Raw genomic sequence first — 17312 nt, forward strand, 5'->3', positions numbered from 1 at the left:
AATGTTAAAAAATATACACCTTTTTAAATTAGTTTAAAGAAACATATTTTATTGTCACCGATATTTCGACTAGTCTACAGACTGTTCAAAAATATATGTAAGTAAATATATATATTTTTGATGCGAAAGTGACACCGCATCTTATGACGAAAAGAAACTAGAACGGTTCGAATAATAATAAAGAAATAACAACACAAATTTATACATCTACACATTTTTTATATTATATTTAAACGACCTGTAGAGTTTAAATTAACTATACATTTTGACTAACAAGAGGTTTTTTAATTAATATTAGTATATATACACATATATAAATTAAATTTGGTCATCAAAATAATACCAATTTTTTATTTAAGTTAAATATTTTTTTTTTCTAACAGCAAAATTAAATTATTTTTATATTTTTATTTGTGGCAAAATGTTGCTTATTAATTCACTCATTGCTTTCTAAAATAATCGGAATAAAGACAACATGTTGTTTATATTAATTGCTCCTGTCCAAAATTGTAATAAATTACCAACCACTTTTTCCGACTAAGAAAATTTGGTCTTTATGGAAAGCAAATCAATACCATTTTCAAAATAAAAGAAAACTATAAACTCGTCATACAAGAGTGGAACTCAACGACATAAGACTGCGAATGTGTCAATCAATTTCCAATTTTTTTAAATATTTTTTAAATGTGAATATTTAATAATTGAGCAATGCACCGGAATAGTGTAAATCGCTCAATTACGTTACAAGGGTGCAGCACAGAACTGTAGTTAAGACATAAATCCGCAACTGAAAGAGGTTCCTTCATAGAAAATGTCAGTAGAAAGAAGTTCATAGCTCCTACAAGATTATTTCCCACTGAGCAACGAAAGACAATTTAAATTCCTTCAAATTTTCTGAAGAATCTCAAGCACAGAACTCAACAGAGTTGCATTCAACTTAATTTACCTGAACATAATTAGAAATGCATCTGCAGCATAAAGTGTCATATGTAGTACACAAGCAGATATGCACCTAAACACATGCATATGTTCTGGTAAAAAGAAAAAACAATTCGAAATCCAAATCCAATGGGAATCGATACGGAAAGAATTCGTGACCACAATCAACGCCATAGGATATCGACGTACATATTTGCAATTTTATAACAGAACACAATTGTGAACGAAGTTTGTGTTCTTTTGCCATTGCCAGGCACACACAATCGTTCTCTCAAACTATATATACAACCTTAAGTACATACAGATTGCAAATGGGGGAATTAAAGCCATCCGAAAACTTAAACAACAACAATGAAAACTAGTAGGTACAATCCGAAATCGGCAACAGTGACTAATTTCTGACAAAAAAATGTGAAAAAAAAGAACTATAAATTGATATGGCAATTGGAAAAAACTTGTACTGTCAAAATTTCATACTTGGCTTGAGTATTGAATGTCGTTTTCCATGGAGTAGAAAGAGACGCAGACTCACTTACTTCCATACTCGTACTCCGAGTAGGTGTTGCGTGAAAGAGCTGCATATACACATTGGTAGGCGTTACTTGCCCGACTAACAGGCTAATCGTAGATACATTTCTGCGGCACATGAACTAGTGGTGACTTGAGTGAACGTTCGCAGTCGTAATACGAATCAGTAACGACGACGACCTGGTAACGCGGGAATGATTGAATGTTCGCGCATACGTCAAGAAAGTAAATAAACATTGAACGTTTGAATAAATTATCAAAAACGCATATGAACGCGCGAGCGACGGTATTTAACAAAATTATTCTAATTAATTATAATTAATTTTGAAACTGTAAATTTTTCCTAATTTAAATTATTTGTGAAAATGCTATAAAAATGACGACAAATGTGCTTAATTAAACAGTGTTTTTATGCTAACAGTGAAATTATTATGAAAATGTGCCAACTAAAATAAAAACAACCAAGCATTAATATTGCTCCCACCATTACTAATTGTTTCAATTAATCAATACTTTTCAAATTTAATCAAAACACATTATAGTGATTGCAATATTAATATAAATTAATTTTTTTTTGTATATGTTTTTTTTATAACAACACCAAAACAAAACAAAACAAAAAATAAACAAGTGGGTATAAGTCGGTAAAGCTACTCCCACCTTGTACACATTTTCCACTTTGCCAAATCAATATGATGGACGTAAGCAGTATGTACGGAAATCATCACCATCATACTAATAATTATCACAGCAGTAGCACTGAAATGGCTGCCGTTGCAGCTGCTACCGCTGCCGCTTCAAACGGTTACACGAATACTTACTTTCCAGCTAACGCAGCTATGCCAACTCACCCACACTCCCACCAAAATCAGCACCAGCATGGACATCATTTTGGATATACAAATTATGATGGCGCATCGCCTAATTACTACCAGCAACATCAACATCAATTAACCCCACCACCGACCACAGTGCAAATATCAACAACAACCGCTGTTAACAATGTACAACAACAACAACAACAATCATTATACTCGCATCATTCACACCTGTTTAGTCCGAGTGCAGCAGAATATGGCATCACAACATCCTCATCTGCTAGTGGTGGTACATCAAATACTCCACTCCATCCCACTAGTCATTCACCAACAGAATCGTACTATGAAAGCGATTCTGTCCAATCTTATTATGCTACAGCGGCTGTGGCTACTGTGCCGCCATCAACGAACTCCCCTGTAACAGCTGCAAATGCAGCACATAATCCAACCGCTCCAGTTGATCCGCCTATAATAAGTTCGGAAAATGGACTAAGTTATACTAATTTAGATTGTTTGTATAATCAAAGTCAAACAGTAGCGCAACAACAACATGGTTACCCAGCATTGCCAGTTAATACTGGCACAAATGTGGAGGAAAAATATGCTGCAGTACTGCACTCTGCATATGGTGGTGCTGGTTTGGTAATTGATGATCCACTCATGCAAATGTCAGCTGGTCAACAACACTCACCAACACAAATATGGCATCACCAACATATAAATAATCCTTATCCGCCTACGATTGATGGTGGACTAACAATGGAATCCTTAACTAGCATGCATTCCCATGTACATCATAACATGCATCCACATATGCAACAAGCGGCGCAGCAATCTTTACAACAGCAACAGAGTCAACTCTCACACCACGGTTCCACATCGAGCGGTACGTGCAATAATTCTCGCCACCAACATGTCATCTCACCAAATAGTTCAAGTCAAGCTTCTTCGTCCTCAATATCTACTAACCAAAACAGTCCACAAACTAACAAGTCTCCAAATCATTCTAGTAATTTGCCAACCTATAAATGGATGCAAGTCAAACGAAATATACCAAAACCACAAGGTGAGTTTTGTTCACGAAACGTTTTTTTCATATACCATATATTCTCAGAATTATATTCTTCAAAATTGTTAAGTAGTTCTCTAGATTCCCTTAACACTTATCATTTTAAAAATATTCAATGGTTTTATTTTTTCAATCAAAAACATCGGGAGTATAATTGTTCATCTATTTTCGTGATATCCGAAACTTCATTTAAATTTGAATAAAGCGGATGTAATATGGACTTTATTCCAGTATGTTGAGTTTATGACGATGATATTTTATGATGTCTATAAGACTTCAGAACGATGGAATCAATATATATTAGCTCATAACAATAACACTAAAATGATAATTATTACAGATTACATATTCAATATTATACTTATATATTCTCATAAAACATATCTTATAAAGCATTGTTGATACAGAGGACAAACCTTTTAATTGTTGGTTAAAGATTAAAGACCGACAGTCCCTATATTTTTATTGTTCATATACTTCTAACAAATAAATGTCTTCTACATTTTTATTTATTCTTGTTTTATGATGCTTAAATACAGTTTCTTCTTCTAGATTATAGTACCTAAAAATTTCAATATATTTTGTATTCACGTACCTATCTTATATGAATCATTACAAAGCTGGTGTCTTATTTTAGTTATATATTTTATTTCAAATACGAGTATGTAATATGTAGATAGTAGACATCTAGTGAAGTTATGATGTTATTCATATATGACATTAATCGTCTACATTATATACAATATAGTATTATGTTTAAGGTTGGTCTGAATTCTAGCATTGAGTTTATGCTCTAAACGTCCGTTTTATTGGTTGAGTGATATTTACTATATTTTCCTTTACGATTTTAAATATCTTGTCGTTGTAATTTAAAACCACATAAATTAAAATTAATAAATAATTTCACTTTTTGCTGCTATAATGACCACCATTCTTACATACATATAATTTAATTTTTTCATCGTCTATGTTTAAATACCATATAACAGAATAGGTCAATGGATCAACTTATGTAGTGTTATATTTTGCCTCCATTGCCTACAGAATTTCTAGCAACACTTATTTCTAACAAATATGATTTTTAGCTTGAACTCGAGGCTAAGATCCGTATTAGTGGTTTAAATACTGATTATAAATTAGACAATCCATACTTCTGACATGATAAATGATATAGGATGTCTATTTATACTTCATGCAGTATGCTTGTATATAAAATACAATATATTGAGTAATATAGAATGCAAAATCCCTTATATAGACTTTTTTTAATATTCCTGTTTTCTGTTTATTCTAAACCGTTGTTTACACATGGTTTATTCTTCCAGGTTATAGATCTTAAAAATTTTGATTTGTAGTAAAATTTTGTGACTTAAGACTTCAACTTTCCATTTTGTTTTATTTCTGCTAGTTGTCTTCATAAAATATATTATATATGTTTAATATTAGTTTCTTTTACTACTCTGCTAAAGAATAAATTTATCATCTTCACGATTTTCTATCACCTCCTTCTTATAACCACTCTGGGGTATATTTAAAGCTTCACATGCTGTTCAATCTATTCGAAGTTTTCAGTATTTCGATGTTGAAATAACCTTATACAAATTTTTAATTCGCTTACAACAAGTCACTCCAAATCGTTCGTACATCATATTATATTCGAGCAACCTACTATGTACCATAAAAAATAGAACTAAATATTAAACAGACTTGTTGTTTGAATAGCTCGGACCAGAAGGACAAGAATGAGCGAACACGTAAAGTGTTAAACCCATATGTCTGATTCAATATTTCCAACATTCTCAAATATCAAAATGATTTAACGTTTTGAAGCACTAGAGATGAGATTTCGGATGAAATAAAATATATACATAATACACCTCAATATCCCTATCTGGTAAAAAATAGTGTGAACATATAATAAATTGGATATAATAAAAATAATATGAAAAATTACTTTTCTTTTTCAAAAACTTTTGATCTATAGTAACTACTGTTTTATATATTTGTACATTATTGCTACTTATCTTTTTTAGGTACTCAAGTGGTACTGTACTCAATCATTATTTATTCAACATTAGATTTAAGAAGCCTCAACTACTTCTATATATCTGCTTGCTTTTAATAATCTTTTGCCCCTTCAGTGAAGACACATCTCCTTTATCTTACCCGTCCATAGCATAGGGTTATTCCATTATTATTGATATTAATTTAAAAAAAATCGTGGGCTTTGTTTCATTTTTACTGAGACAGTCTAACTAGGTTAAACTAGTCTTTAGAATATTTAATTGATACGAATACGGGTTTCAAAACCCGTATCAATTTAATATTTTCAAGACTAGTAACATTTTGTAAAATTTAAATTTTTGAATATAACTAACATATAAACTTGGATTCTTAAAAATAAATATAGCGTTATACAAGTATTAATATACATGTATGAAAGGTAAAATAAATATAATCGTTTATATTGGAACTAAATCATAATAATTTTTATAATGGCCATTGATTATAAACTATGCAACTATAAATGCCAAGCCAATTATATACGGATTATAAACTAATTTATAATAAAAAAAAATAAAATAATTCGAATATTTCCTAAGAGCACTGATGATGAGTACTTGATAATACTCGAATGGTCAGTCAAATTTCAATAAATTAACTAAAATTTTTGTTATTGTCTTTTTATTTCTATTCGAACCTTTTTAACTTTTAAGTAGCATCTTTTCGTCATAAGACGTGTCATTTTCGACCAAAAAAAATAACATTACAATCGTTCTTATATATAAGTAATTTATATGTTTCATATAAATTCGGATGGGAATAATTGTCATCAAATACTTAAGAATACTTCTTAAAGAACCTGTACTTTGGTTCTTCAAAAGACCTAAAGGATCATTTATGTACAATTATATTGTGGTTATATTTAATTTTAGTTATTTAAAATCAATTTAAAAATATTTTAATATAAAAAATAAAAAACTTTTGAACATTTGATTATTCAGTAATCCCTTATTTAATTATTTAATTCGTTAATTTGAACACATTATATATCTGTATAATCCCTTTTTAATTATTTGTTAAACTAAATTTATTTAATTATTCAACTAAATTAATTTAATTAAATTAATTAAAAGTGGTTTTAAATTAATATTTTTACACAATTTTTAATTTCAAGAAGAAATTATTGGCACGTGCCAATGAAATAAATTATGAAATAATCCCAAAGCACCACATTTCATTTTGACGTTGGCGCATCATTTCCCAATGAGGTGCTAAGCCTCACCTTTTTGGCCAAATCCAAGACGGCTACAATTTGAAGCAAATAAAGGCGAAACATTAATGGTATCAAATTTCAAAACAAAGGATTAAATACTTAAGCACTTAAATGTCTCCCGAAGGTATTGGTAACACTAAATGGGAATTACAGATGCGATTATTTGATTTGACATTAGCTCTGTGGTTTCGTATTTGACATAACAAAAAGGTTCATAGAATTTCAATAATTCCTACTCATAAACAGAATCAAGAGCAAGTATAAATGGAATATCTGTTTACTCATCCTCATGGCTATTACATGAGTTTAGAGCCGAGTTCTGTTCTTTGTTTGATATGGATTTCATCCTATAATTTAATTAAATAAACAAACTGCGAATGTATAGCAAATACCTGTTTTATTTATGCTTCGAGATAATATCCAAAACATAAATAAGCTTCAAGCTACAATAAAGTAATATGCAACTTCAGAATTGATTGACATGCCTGATATTTCAACTAAGCATCAGACGCCCAACCGAGGGAATGTCACCTAAAAATAAAAATGTCTCGAAATGCCAAGTTGTGCGCAGTCATAATTTTGCAGCATCGCTTTTATTAATTTTGCATTTTAGACTTTGCATATTTCAGATAATTTTGTCAATTTTGTGCAGTCAGGTTGTCACTTGTCAGGAATTCATATCTCTTGAATTAGCTCACTGAGACAACCAAAACGAAAAAAGAGCAGTCGTCTTGCGGAGTACGAGTCACTTGCGGACTCATCGCACTGAGCACAGCGACAAAGGCAAGAAATTTTATGAATACTTTATGAATATTTGAAATTTATTTGGTCTTAGATATATTTTAGTTGTACAAGTCAACTAAAGTCTATAGGTATCACGTAGATACCTTACATCAAGAAAGGAGTATTAATGTACTCGTTTCCGAGACATGTTAAAATGACCCATGAAGTGTGTAGTACAATGTAGTTGCGCGGTCTGCAGCCGAAACGTGCCCACAACAATTAAATTGAAAATATTTCATTTGTTGAAAAGTGCCACTTACAAGTATTTAAATCTTTAACGAGACGCCATCATATCACAAAACCCACTACTGAGCAGGGGCAAAGAATGGAATGGGTATGGCACTCCAAACTACAGAACAAATACACAAGAAATTTAGCTAATTTGATTCTCATTCATACGTTTGCACAGCTACAGCTACAGCTACAGCCACAGATGCAGCCGCAGACGTAGAAGCTTGCAGATACAGATACAGAATAAGATCACAATTTGAATGCCAGTCAGAGAAACAATTTAAAATTTTTACTGATCTGGAAGTCAAGTTGCTTGTCATAAAAAATGATTATTGAAATATGTATATTTTTTTTATACTATATAGCCAGTCCGCTGTATGCTTTACGTTACGTTAATACTCATATTAGTTTGTATCTTTTTATCTCTACGAATATGAACGAATGTCTGTCTGTCTGTCTATATGTCTATATGTCTGTATGTCCGTATGTCTGTCTGTTTGTAGTTATGCAGAAGCAGCACCAAGCGCGCAACCAAACTGTCACAGCGTGTATACGATCGACGGTGTCTGTAGCTGTGGATGTGGTTGTAAGCATGGTCCATCTGTCATGTCATCCATTTCTCAGGCAGAAAAACAGCATAATCAGCAATCATAATAATAAGTGGTAGCATTGGACATATTGGCATTTGCATGTACGCTTAATCAGAATTTTTCATTAACCCTGCCTTTAAACGAATCCAACTTAGTTTTGTGAAGAAATTGATCGTTATTATACGAAACGGGTTTTATAGATATTCATTTAAGAAGGAGATTAAGAAATTAATTCCGATTTATACACATGCAAATACTGAGAAGGAATACACTTAATAAAGTAGCTACTGAATCAATGATTTTTACATTAATTTTTAAATTGACAAACCAATTGTCAATTTTAAAATCAGTCTCTCAGTCAAGTGAAAGAAAAATTTGATGATAATAAAAACTGATTGTTAAAAATTACTATACTCCATAAATTTAAGAAATTATCCGTACTTGGTAATTTAGTTTGATTCAATATATATATAATACGTAGTTTAAAGGTCAAGTTCATTTTCAATGTTTATTTTGTATTGAAAATCAAGATTAGGCTTATTCTTCATTCAAATTTTCATTCCATTAGATCTGTTAGTAAGTCCATCTCGCCCATATAGATATAGACGTGTACAAACGCTAAAACGATGCTACGCCATCTATTTCAGTCAATCATACAAGTGGTCACAGACACTTTTGAGTAAAAATACTTTAGACTTTAACTCCCGTTTATCTATCAAAGAAGAAGAAGACTAATTTAGAATATATTTTATTGGGTAACATAAAAATTATTCGTCGATTTTGTAACTAAAAAGTCTATAAAGAGGTTTTTCGAACAGTAGTGAATTACAACAACAAAAATTCATTATATATTATATTAATTAATTGAATTTTTGGCTAACCATACAACAGTTTCGATTATTGTCAAATATCCATCATCAGTTGTCTTGGAAATAATTCTTATTTATTTGATATTCAGATGTCTGAGTTGGTGAATCAGCACCTTTACTCTATTTTATCTGTGGACAGTTTTAAGTCACACTAAGAATAACTGAATACGGGGCTTTATAATATGATGGATCTGATGTCTTTGTATCTGCCTGTCTTTATCAAATTTCGCTGTATTTTTAGGATGCTGAGAGTTGGATTATTGTGACTGTCAATTATATTGAACAGTTTCAGAGCACGATCTTAAATGTGTTTTTCGACTGAATCGACTCTCAGATCTCTGTGAATATCCGCTCCTCTTACGTACCATGGGGCGTTAACCAGTTTTCTTAAGGCAATATTTTGCCCTCTTTGAAGAATTTTTAAAGTTGAGTTTGGCGTTAGGCAAAACGCAATACTGTCATAAAGTAGTCCAGGTTTAATAATCTGCTTAAATATGCTAACTCTATTCTTGTATTCAATTATTTGTAAATAATTTTTTTTTTTAAACTGCAAGTATCAGGTATCGAAACCGTGTCGTGCTAAATTTGAAACTCAGAGTCAGCGCACCTTAACCAACTGACCTAAAGCCGTACTTGACTTTTACGTTCGCATATTTTTCTGGAGTCTATATATTTTACAACTGTTGGAGCAAGACCATCAGTTAGAAGCTAGTAGAAGCAATAAACGTCAACCACATGGCCATTTAAGAATTATATAGAGCAGCCTATACTCTTTATTTTACTATCAACATTCGAATGAAATCAAATCATTGTAGGCGATGAAAAATGGTTTAGGTAAATATGATAATGTTTAAAACAAGTGACTATTGTCAAAGGCACGTGACGTCATGGTCAAACAAATTGAAGGCCTAGATCGACGCCAAATAAACTTATGTTAAGTATTTAATAGATTGAAAAGAAATATTTTATTAAGTACTATAACAGACTGGTGCAACGGTTAATTCGGTTAAGTTTACTGTTCACAGCTCGTCCTTTTGAATGAAACAGTAAAGAAAAAGTAATTATAATTGGCCAACAGAAAAAACGGTCTGCTGCCTCATCACAATGCCAAGCCTCTATAATTGGCAACAAATTGACACAACTTGGGTGAGAGGGTTAGATACATCTATCATATAGACCGGACCTCGCACCATCAATAATTTATTTGATCTCTGTAAAACTCTCTTAATGGCTAAAGTTGACTGACCGAAGAGCCGTGAAAATTCTTTGGCTTATATTTCGCCGATAAACCGCAGAAGTGTTACACCGATGGAATTATAAAATTATCTGCAAAATGGCAAAAGGTCATAAATTGTAGTGGCCAAGATAAACTTCGTTATAACTAATTACCTTTTCTATCAACTGTTATATAGTTTATTTATCTTTCACGATGTTATAAATTTTTTAGTACAGTATGACGGTATAAAAGGAACGTTTAAGGAACGTTTAACCAAGACTAGAGTTTCAAATATGGAATTTAAAACTATGGAATTTTGTATAACTACACTGTATTTTGTATGTCTATTTGGATCTTCGTCCTGCATTCTGGCGGATCCTTAAACGCACAAAATATCATATTACAATTGAACACTGTAACTCATTGGTGGGTCTTAAGAATTTATAAATATAGTGATATGGTGGTATGGTAGTACCCACTTGTTATCTTTAAAGGATGGTTATGAATAAACTCTAATGATCACGATATCCAAGATTGTGGGCGTGGATTAGACAATATTATTGGAGTAATGGTTTACTATACTCCTTCATTTGTAGTTGACACTGTCACAAAGAATTTGCGTGATAAAGTCGATTCAGCCGTCAATCAGTTAACAGGAATTTAAGTATTGTATATATGATTCTCAACATTATGTTAAATTTGTTACTTTATTTAGAATAATTAATAATAGAATTTTCTTAGGCTATTAATTATTTGTTGAATAAAATGGTTTTTAAGCTTAAACTGAGTTAAAAGAAAAAATGTTTGTAATATAATAATAATTTAATAACCAAAACTAATTTTTTCATTCACAGTCTGTCCCAAAAACAATTAGAATAATTACAAAAAAAAATATTCTTATTATCTTATAAGTATTATTTTGATTTTATATCCATGCTTCCACGAAATAATCTCATTCAGAATTGAAACAGCGTATGATACGTTCAGGGAAGTTTTTGGATATAACTTTTATAATCATCATCTGGAATCGTGTTTAGTATGTTGCTCGACGAGTTTAGTGATAGTGATGAAAAAATTTTATTTTATCATTTATTTGAATTAGATAAATAATCAAAAATTGCTCTGATTTAGATCAAGAAGTGTTGGAATGTTGGTCTTCTAACACCGTAATTTTTTCTCTTATGATTCATCTAATGATTAATGATGCGCACTAACGATTTGTTTTTTACTTATATTAACAATACCAAGTTTCATCACTAAGTTTAATAGTTGACAGACTGAACGGTTTTCGTCGGTCTATTTTAAAAAGGTCTCTTTCGTACCGAACTGTATAGTTTTTTTAGTCACCCGTGTGACATAAAACAGGCATAGATCTTCTATTTGAACAAACTTTTAGTTAAGCTTAAAAGTCTTTTGATAATCCAGTTTCCTCTTTGAACAGCGCCACAGACACAGAATGTTCGCTTTGAGAAACTCATTTTTACTATCTTGACTTATCCATTCCGAGTAGTTTGGCGAGTAATTTTATTCAGCTATGTGAATAAAGCATGCATTTATATTCTATTTAAACAGATCTTTGGTCAAAATTCAATAGACTATGTTTTTTGGTCTTCCAGTTTCCTGTCTGAACAATATCTGAGACATAGACCGGTCGCTTTGATGATTTTTTTTAACATTTCATTTTGTGTGATTTTTTCAATAATCTTCAATCTATGTAATCATCCGAGTGACATAAAGCAGGCATAGATGTTTTGTTTGAACAAATCTTGAAATCTGGAAATTGCTTTCAATTTTCTTACGATCACCAATAAGAAATTTTATAGCACCATGATCAGAATTAACATAGCAAGGTCTGCATTTCCAAGTCTCCGTAACATCTGTAGCTTAAGCGAATTATCTCCGAGACCAAGATTAATGCATATAAGGCATGTGTCAAATCAATTCTGCTGTAAAGCTCTGAAAAATGGTTGGTGAGCACTGAAACTAGCCGCATGCTGCAGTCTTTTACCAACAGATGTCTGCGAAATATATTGAGAATTTGGTGACCCCAAATGGTGGACAATGAAACGCTGCTGTAACTCACAAGCCAAGATAACATCAACGTGCAAATAAAATGACGAAAATACAACTGGATTGGGCACACATTAAGAAAACCCTACGAAGAGGTCTGTCATGCTGCCCAACAACGGAATCCTCAAAGCATCTGGAGAAGAACAATCCGGCATAAACTTATAAATTATTTTAGGAATTAAGATATTTAGTAATAAACAGAAATACCTGACGATTTTGTGTAAATAGTCTATGTTCGTATTCCTAATGGAATACGGCTTTATAATATGCTCATTGAACTTGGGAGATGCTTTATGCATCGGTAAATTCAGCATATCATTTTTTCATATAAGTAACTTGTGAAATATTACCTAGACTTTACAGAAAAATTGGAACTTCTATATTCTCATGACTCTCATATAATAATTTTAAGATAGTATTTCTTGCATAAAAAGTTATATTTATTCTAAAATGAGTTCTGTATAATATTTACACAGATACATACATTATTAATTAGGTTTAAAAAATTATCTCAGAGGCAAAATTTAAAATTTAAAATATGCAATAAGTGTTTAGGTTTGTATATATAATTATGTACTTAAGTTCGATGAAATAAAAGACGCTTGTAAATGTCATTCATTTATGAGGTCTCGAATATATTTTGTATTTATAATTTAATTAATAGCTTTCACCTAAAAATGTGTATTTTATTGTTTTTTAAACGTTATACCATTTGGCCACAACGATAGTTTCCACAATTTTGGCATTAAACACGCAACGCTTTCCGAGCCGCTCGACAAAAACTCGAACTTGTACCCTTTAGCGAACCCAGTTTGGAAAAGTGAAATATGAAGTGTAAATTGAGTGAATGCGATAAAAACGCAGTACTACCCGAAATGCTCTCAAATGAGGGTCAACTAGAGTAACATACATGGTTAAATTCCAATTGGAAATTGCTTCTGACTTCGAAACATGCATTTTTTGATTTAATATCTGCAGTTCTGTAGACAATGCGTCTATAGGACTACTAACATATACTAGGTCGCCCTGTAAAGTAAAAGCACCGTTTTAATTTTTTATTTTTTACTTGCTCATAGCACTTTTATAACCGCATATTTAACATTTATTTGATGTGATGTTTTGATATTTTTTGACACTATCACGCGATGTTACTTCACAAAGTTTTTTTTTTTTTCTTTGTGACTGTGCCACCAAACACTGTCCAACAAACAAGAACCAACTACAGTAGAAACAAAAGTAAAAATAAAAATAAAAAATGAATTAATTACCAACATTTTTCGAAAAGTAGTAAAGTGAAGTGAAATGATATTTTGAATAGAAAAGTGACCACCAGCAATGTTAGATAACATCGGTGCCACAATATAAGCTGGTAATAGTTTCGACTTGGGCTTGCACGGAGGTTGTGCTGATACCTCATCCACGAAAAGAAAAAAACCAATTTCAAATAAGTTTTTTGGTTGTCGTGACAAATTTTTTATGCTCGCTGAGCTAACATATTTGAAGGTATATTATTATATATTAAATACATTATGTTCATCAAAAGGGCAACAAGCGAGCTATAGACATAGCCCGTAGTTTGCTCTCGAAAATCAACCAATTTATAAGGCAATGTTGGCCCAACTTTATGTTAAGATGACATACGCTTTCCAAATCTAACGTCTATGTCAATTAATTAAAGAGAAAAATCGACTTTTTGTGCTGATATCACAAATATTTTACACTTTTTTTATCGAAAAGTAATTTGTTAAAGAAATTAAGAAAAAATCTTCAAGAAAAAAGACTAAGCAGTACATAATTTTTTAAATTTTTTTACTGATTTCAAAATATGCACTTTTACATTCACTCGCTGCCATATTTCAATGTCCAATGCGCTCACACGTAAGTTGTAGTAGTTGATACAAGCTGACAGGGACTTCTGTCATATTTACACACCTAAAATGTCACTTTTCATAAATTCGCCTCTGACTATGCTATTGCGGACAAGAAAACCGCATTAGCTTAGCTAACACAAAATCTGCAAGTGCTACTGGCAGCGCGCTTAGCTGCTCCCATTTTCGTTATTTCGATTTATTTACCGAGACTAAAGGATATGTTTGAGTGCAAACAGACAAGGGTTTCACACAGAATTATGTAATATTAGCCAAAAGTACGAGTGAACCCAATTTTGCTTGAAATTTTCATATGAAATATTCTGAGCTCTATGCATTCTGAGGTATAAGCTACTTACTTACTCATGCCCAAGCATATCTTATCGTCCGTCTATTTACATAGGCAAAATATTAATAAATATCTCTTTGTGGTCGATTAATGCAATATTTTTCTTAATATTCAATATTGAGGGAGATTTTTAGGTCTATATCATATTTCAGACTTATATACTTATATCAAGTCGGACCTGCACACTTTTGCATACAAAAAAATTTTACTAAATAAATATATACTTTCAGTGTATGTATAAGATAGTCATCATATTACCTCGAGAAATGAACGATACAATTTTTATTCTCTCTGAATCGGAATCAGTTGCTTTTTTAATTAAATTACTAGAACAAAAGTAATTTAATTGGAAGTTACTGAAGAAGCGAAACGTTCACTTATAAATATAGAAGAAATAATAATAATAAAAAATAAAGATAAAATAAAAAGACAAAATTTTCATATACGAGTATATGATGAAATATGAATATAGTAACTAGTCAACACAAATATATGGATTTTAATAATTTAGCATAGAGTTGAAAGCGTACAAACTATAATTTCCAGTGTTTGAAGACTAAAATAAAGTTACTATTATATATATTAAATTAATGACGTGTTCAATTGTTAAATCTTGATTCAATCTAGACTAACTACCGCTCTGTCAAGCTTTGTTGCCCAATCAAAAATTTTTAGAGTTATCTAATATTTTTGTTAGAATACGTATACATATTCTGCTGCTTAGGAGTACAGTGTCATAAAATGGCGGGACGGAATCCGACATTACAACAAAAATAAAAAAGCGCGCGGTCTCGAGAAATTGCTCAAGGCACTAAATTTCGACTAATTTCTATTTTGAAATCGTGCTAGATTTACTCTCGTTCTATCAAGTTTTGTATTATTTTTGTTAGAGGACGTGCACATATTCTGCCACTCGAGAGTCTAGTATCAAAAGACGGCGAGACAGAATCCGACATTACAACAAAAATAAAAAAGCGTGCGGTCTCGAGAAATTGCTCGAGGCACTTAATTTCGACTATATGAGTGTTAAGTCCGTGTTATTATATAGGTTTGAGAAATTGAGAGTAACTAAAGATGCCAAATTATCTGCAGATGCTTCTGGTGAAATGTGATTTTTAACGCCGACTTTCTGAGAATTATAAACTCGAAGTCCATCAAACAAGATATAAAGCACAGAAAATAGATTTTAAAACTCGGTTTTATTTTTTTAAGAATTTTAAATTTTATTTCGAATGATATTTTTAGTATATTTCCATAAGTGTTTCGGCAAATTCGATTTTGCCTTCATCAAGAGAGTTCTCAATGTTGAGAATAAAAAAAATGGTACTAGAATGGAACCCACAAGGTTCGTGAAAGGTCTTAAATTTTAAGACGGATTATAATTGTGCTGGTAATTTCTTCTGTATAATGATTTGTGCTCTGATGTTTATTTGCTTCCCAAATGCACTGGAAAAGTTAAAGGTTCGGTTTAAAAATTTAACTCGATCTAAATAATATATTAATCATAAGTTGTCATGGCCATTATTAGTCATTATCAACTTATTAATCTTATCTAAGTGGAGCTTCTCCATGTATTACTGCTTGTGAATTCAAGTATCATTAAATGAATTTAACCGCAGTGAATGATATATACAAACCATCTAGTTTAGTGATAGAACTGTGAATACAAACTAACCTATTTAAAATAGTTTTAATAATTTTATATATTTTATTGAAATTTTGCAATATAGATCATAATTTAGTTAGTAATTGTCGGTATCCGAAACAGCTGTGTGGTGAGCACAAAAGTTCAATTGATTTAGAATAAATTTTTTGAATTTAAAAATTTTTCTATTATGAGTCCATTTTATTTTTCTAAATAGATTTCTGCTTACAGAACATAAACGTTTTTAATATGATAAATATACATACCTATATTTATGAAGACTAAAAAATAAAATCTTTATAAGATAAATCTAGCCAGTCACGTAGGCAGAGGAAGATGGGCTTGACATTAATGGAAGTACTATATTTATGTGTACTCATTTGTCATGCATAATGACTGTATTTTTTTACATTACGGAAATTATATGATACCCCTTTTCAAAGTAAATTTCTAGTTATGGACCTGCCGCTAACACTTCCAAAAAATAATATCACTGCATTCTGATATACGTTGAAGTAAGCATCATTAGTTGCTAGTGATGAACTAATGGTGAGCTAATGGACTAGTTGTTGAACTAGGCTTAATATATTGCTATATATTGCTACATTTTTCAGAATGTATTAATAATACTTAAATATATATATAAATATAATAAATGAATTTTACAAAATCAAAGGTTATATGTGTACATATATACTTGTTGTATTACGAGGTCTGTTTGTAAATTGATCTATTATGTCGTTATAAAAAACTTTATTTGGTGCGAAATCTTTAATGATTGCGTGATTCTGCTTCTTGAAATAATATAGATATTTTTTTTTTTTTGAGGCAAGGAGGAGTAGAGTGCCTACGCACTGACCACAATTCATCGCCCCGGCAAGTGAGTGCTCAACTCGCATGGACTAAATCACTCCCCCTCATTCCTAGAGACATTGTCCTACTCCGGGACTACGTTAGTATTACTTCGAGTCCCCATTAGGGTCCCCATTCGTCATTTAAGACTTTCATTGATGTGGCCTGCGTCCAGTCCTCGCTACTGCTGCAGATGATTAGCCTTGCC

At 31.4% G+C, this 17312-nt stretch overlaps 1 protein-coding gene across 1 annotated transcript in view; it reads left to right on the forward strand.

Annotated features, from left to right (window-relative positions):
• The first annotated feature begins 2092 nt into the window (after positions 1–2092).
• Positions 2093–17312, forward strand: part of LOC119685835 (homeotic protein labial-like) — a 41194-nt gene continuing 25974 nt past the window's right edge. Inside the window, exon 1 of the mRNA XM_038100227.1 lies at positions 2093–3351. Coding sequence (XP_037956155.1) covers positions 2160–3351 — 1192 coding nt within the window. The 5' untranslated portion in view covers positions 2093–2159. The remainder of the gene's footprint in view (positions 3352–17312) is intronic.

The sequence above is a fragment of the Teleopsis dalmanni genome, chromosome 2 (assembly GCF_002237135.1).
Source record: "Teleopsis dalmanni isolate 2A chromosome 2, ASM223713v2, whole genome shotgun sequence".
In the NCBI taxonomy this organism is placed as follows: domain Eukaryota; kingdom Metazoa; phylum Arthropoda; class Insecta; order Diptera; family Diopsidae; genus Teleopsis; species Teleopsis dalmanni.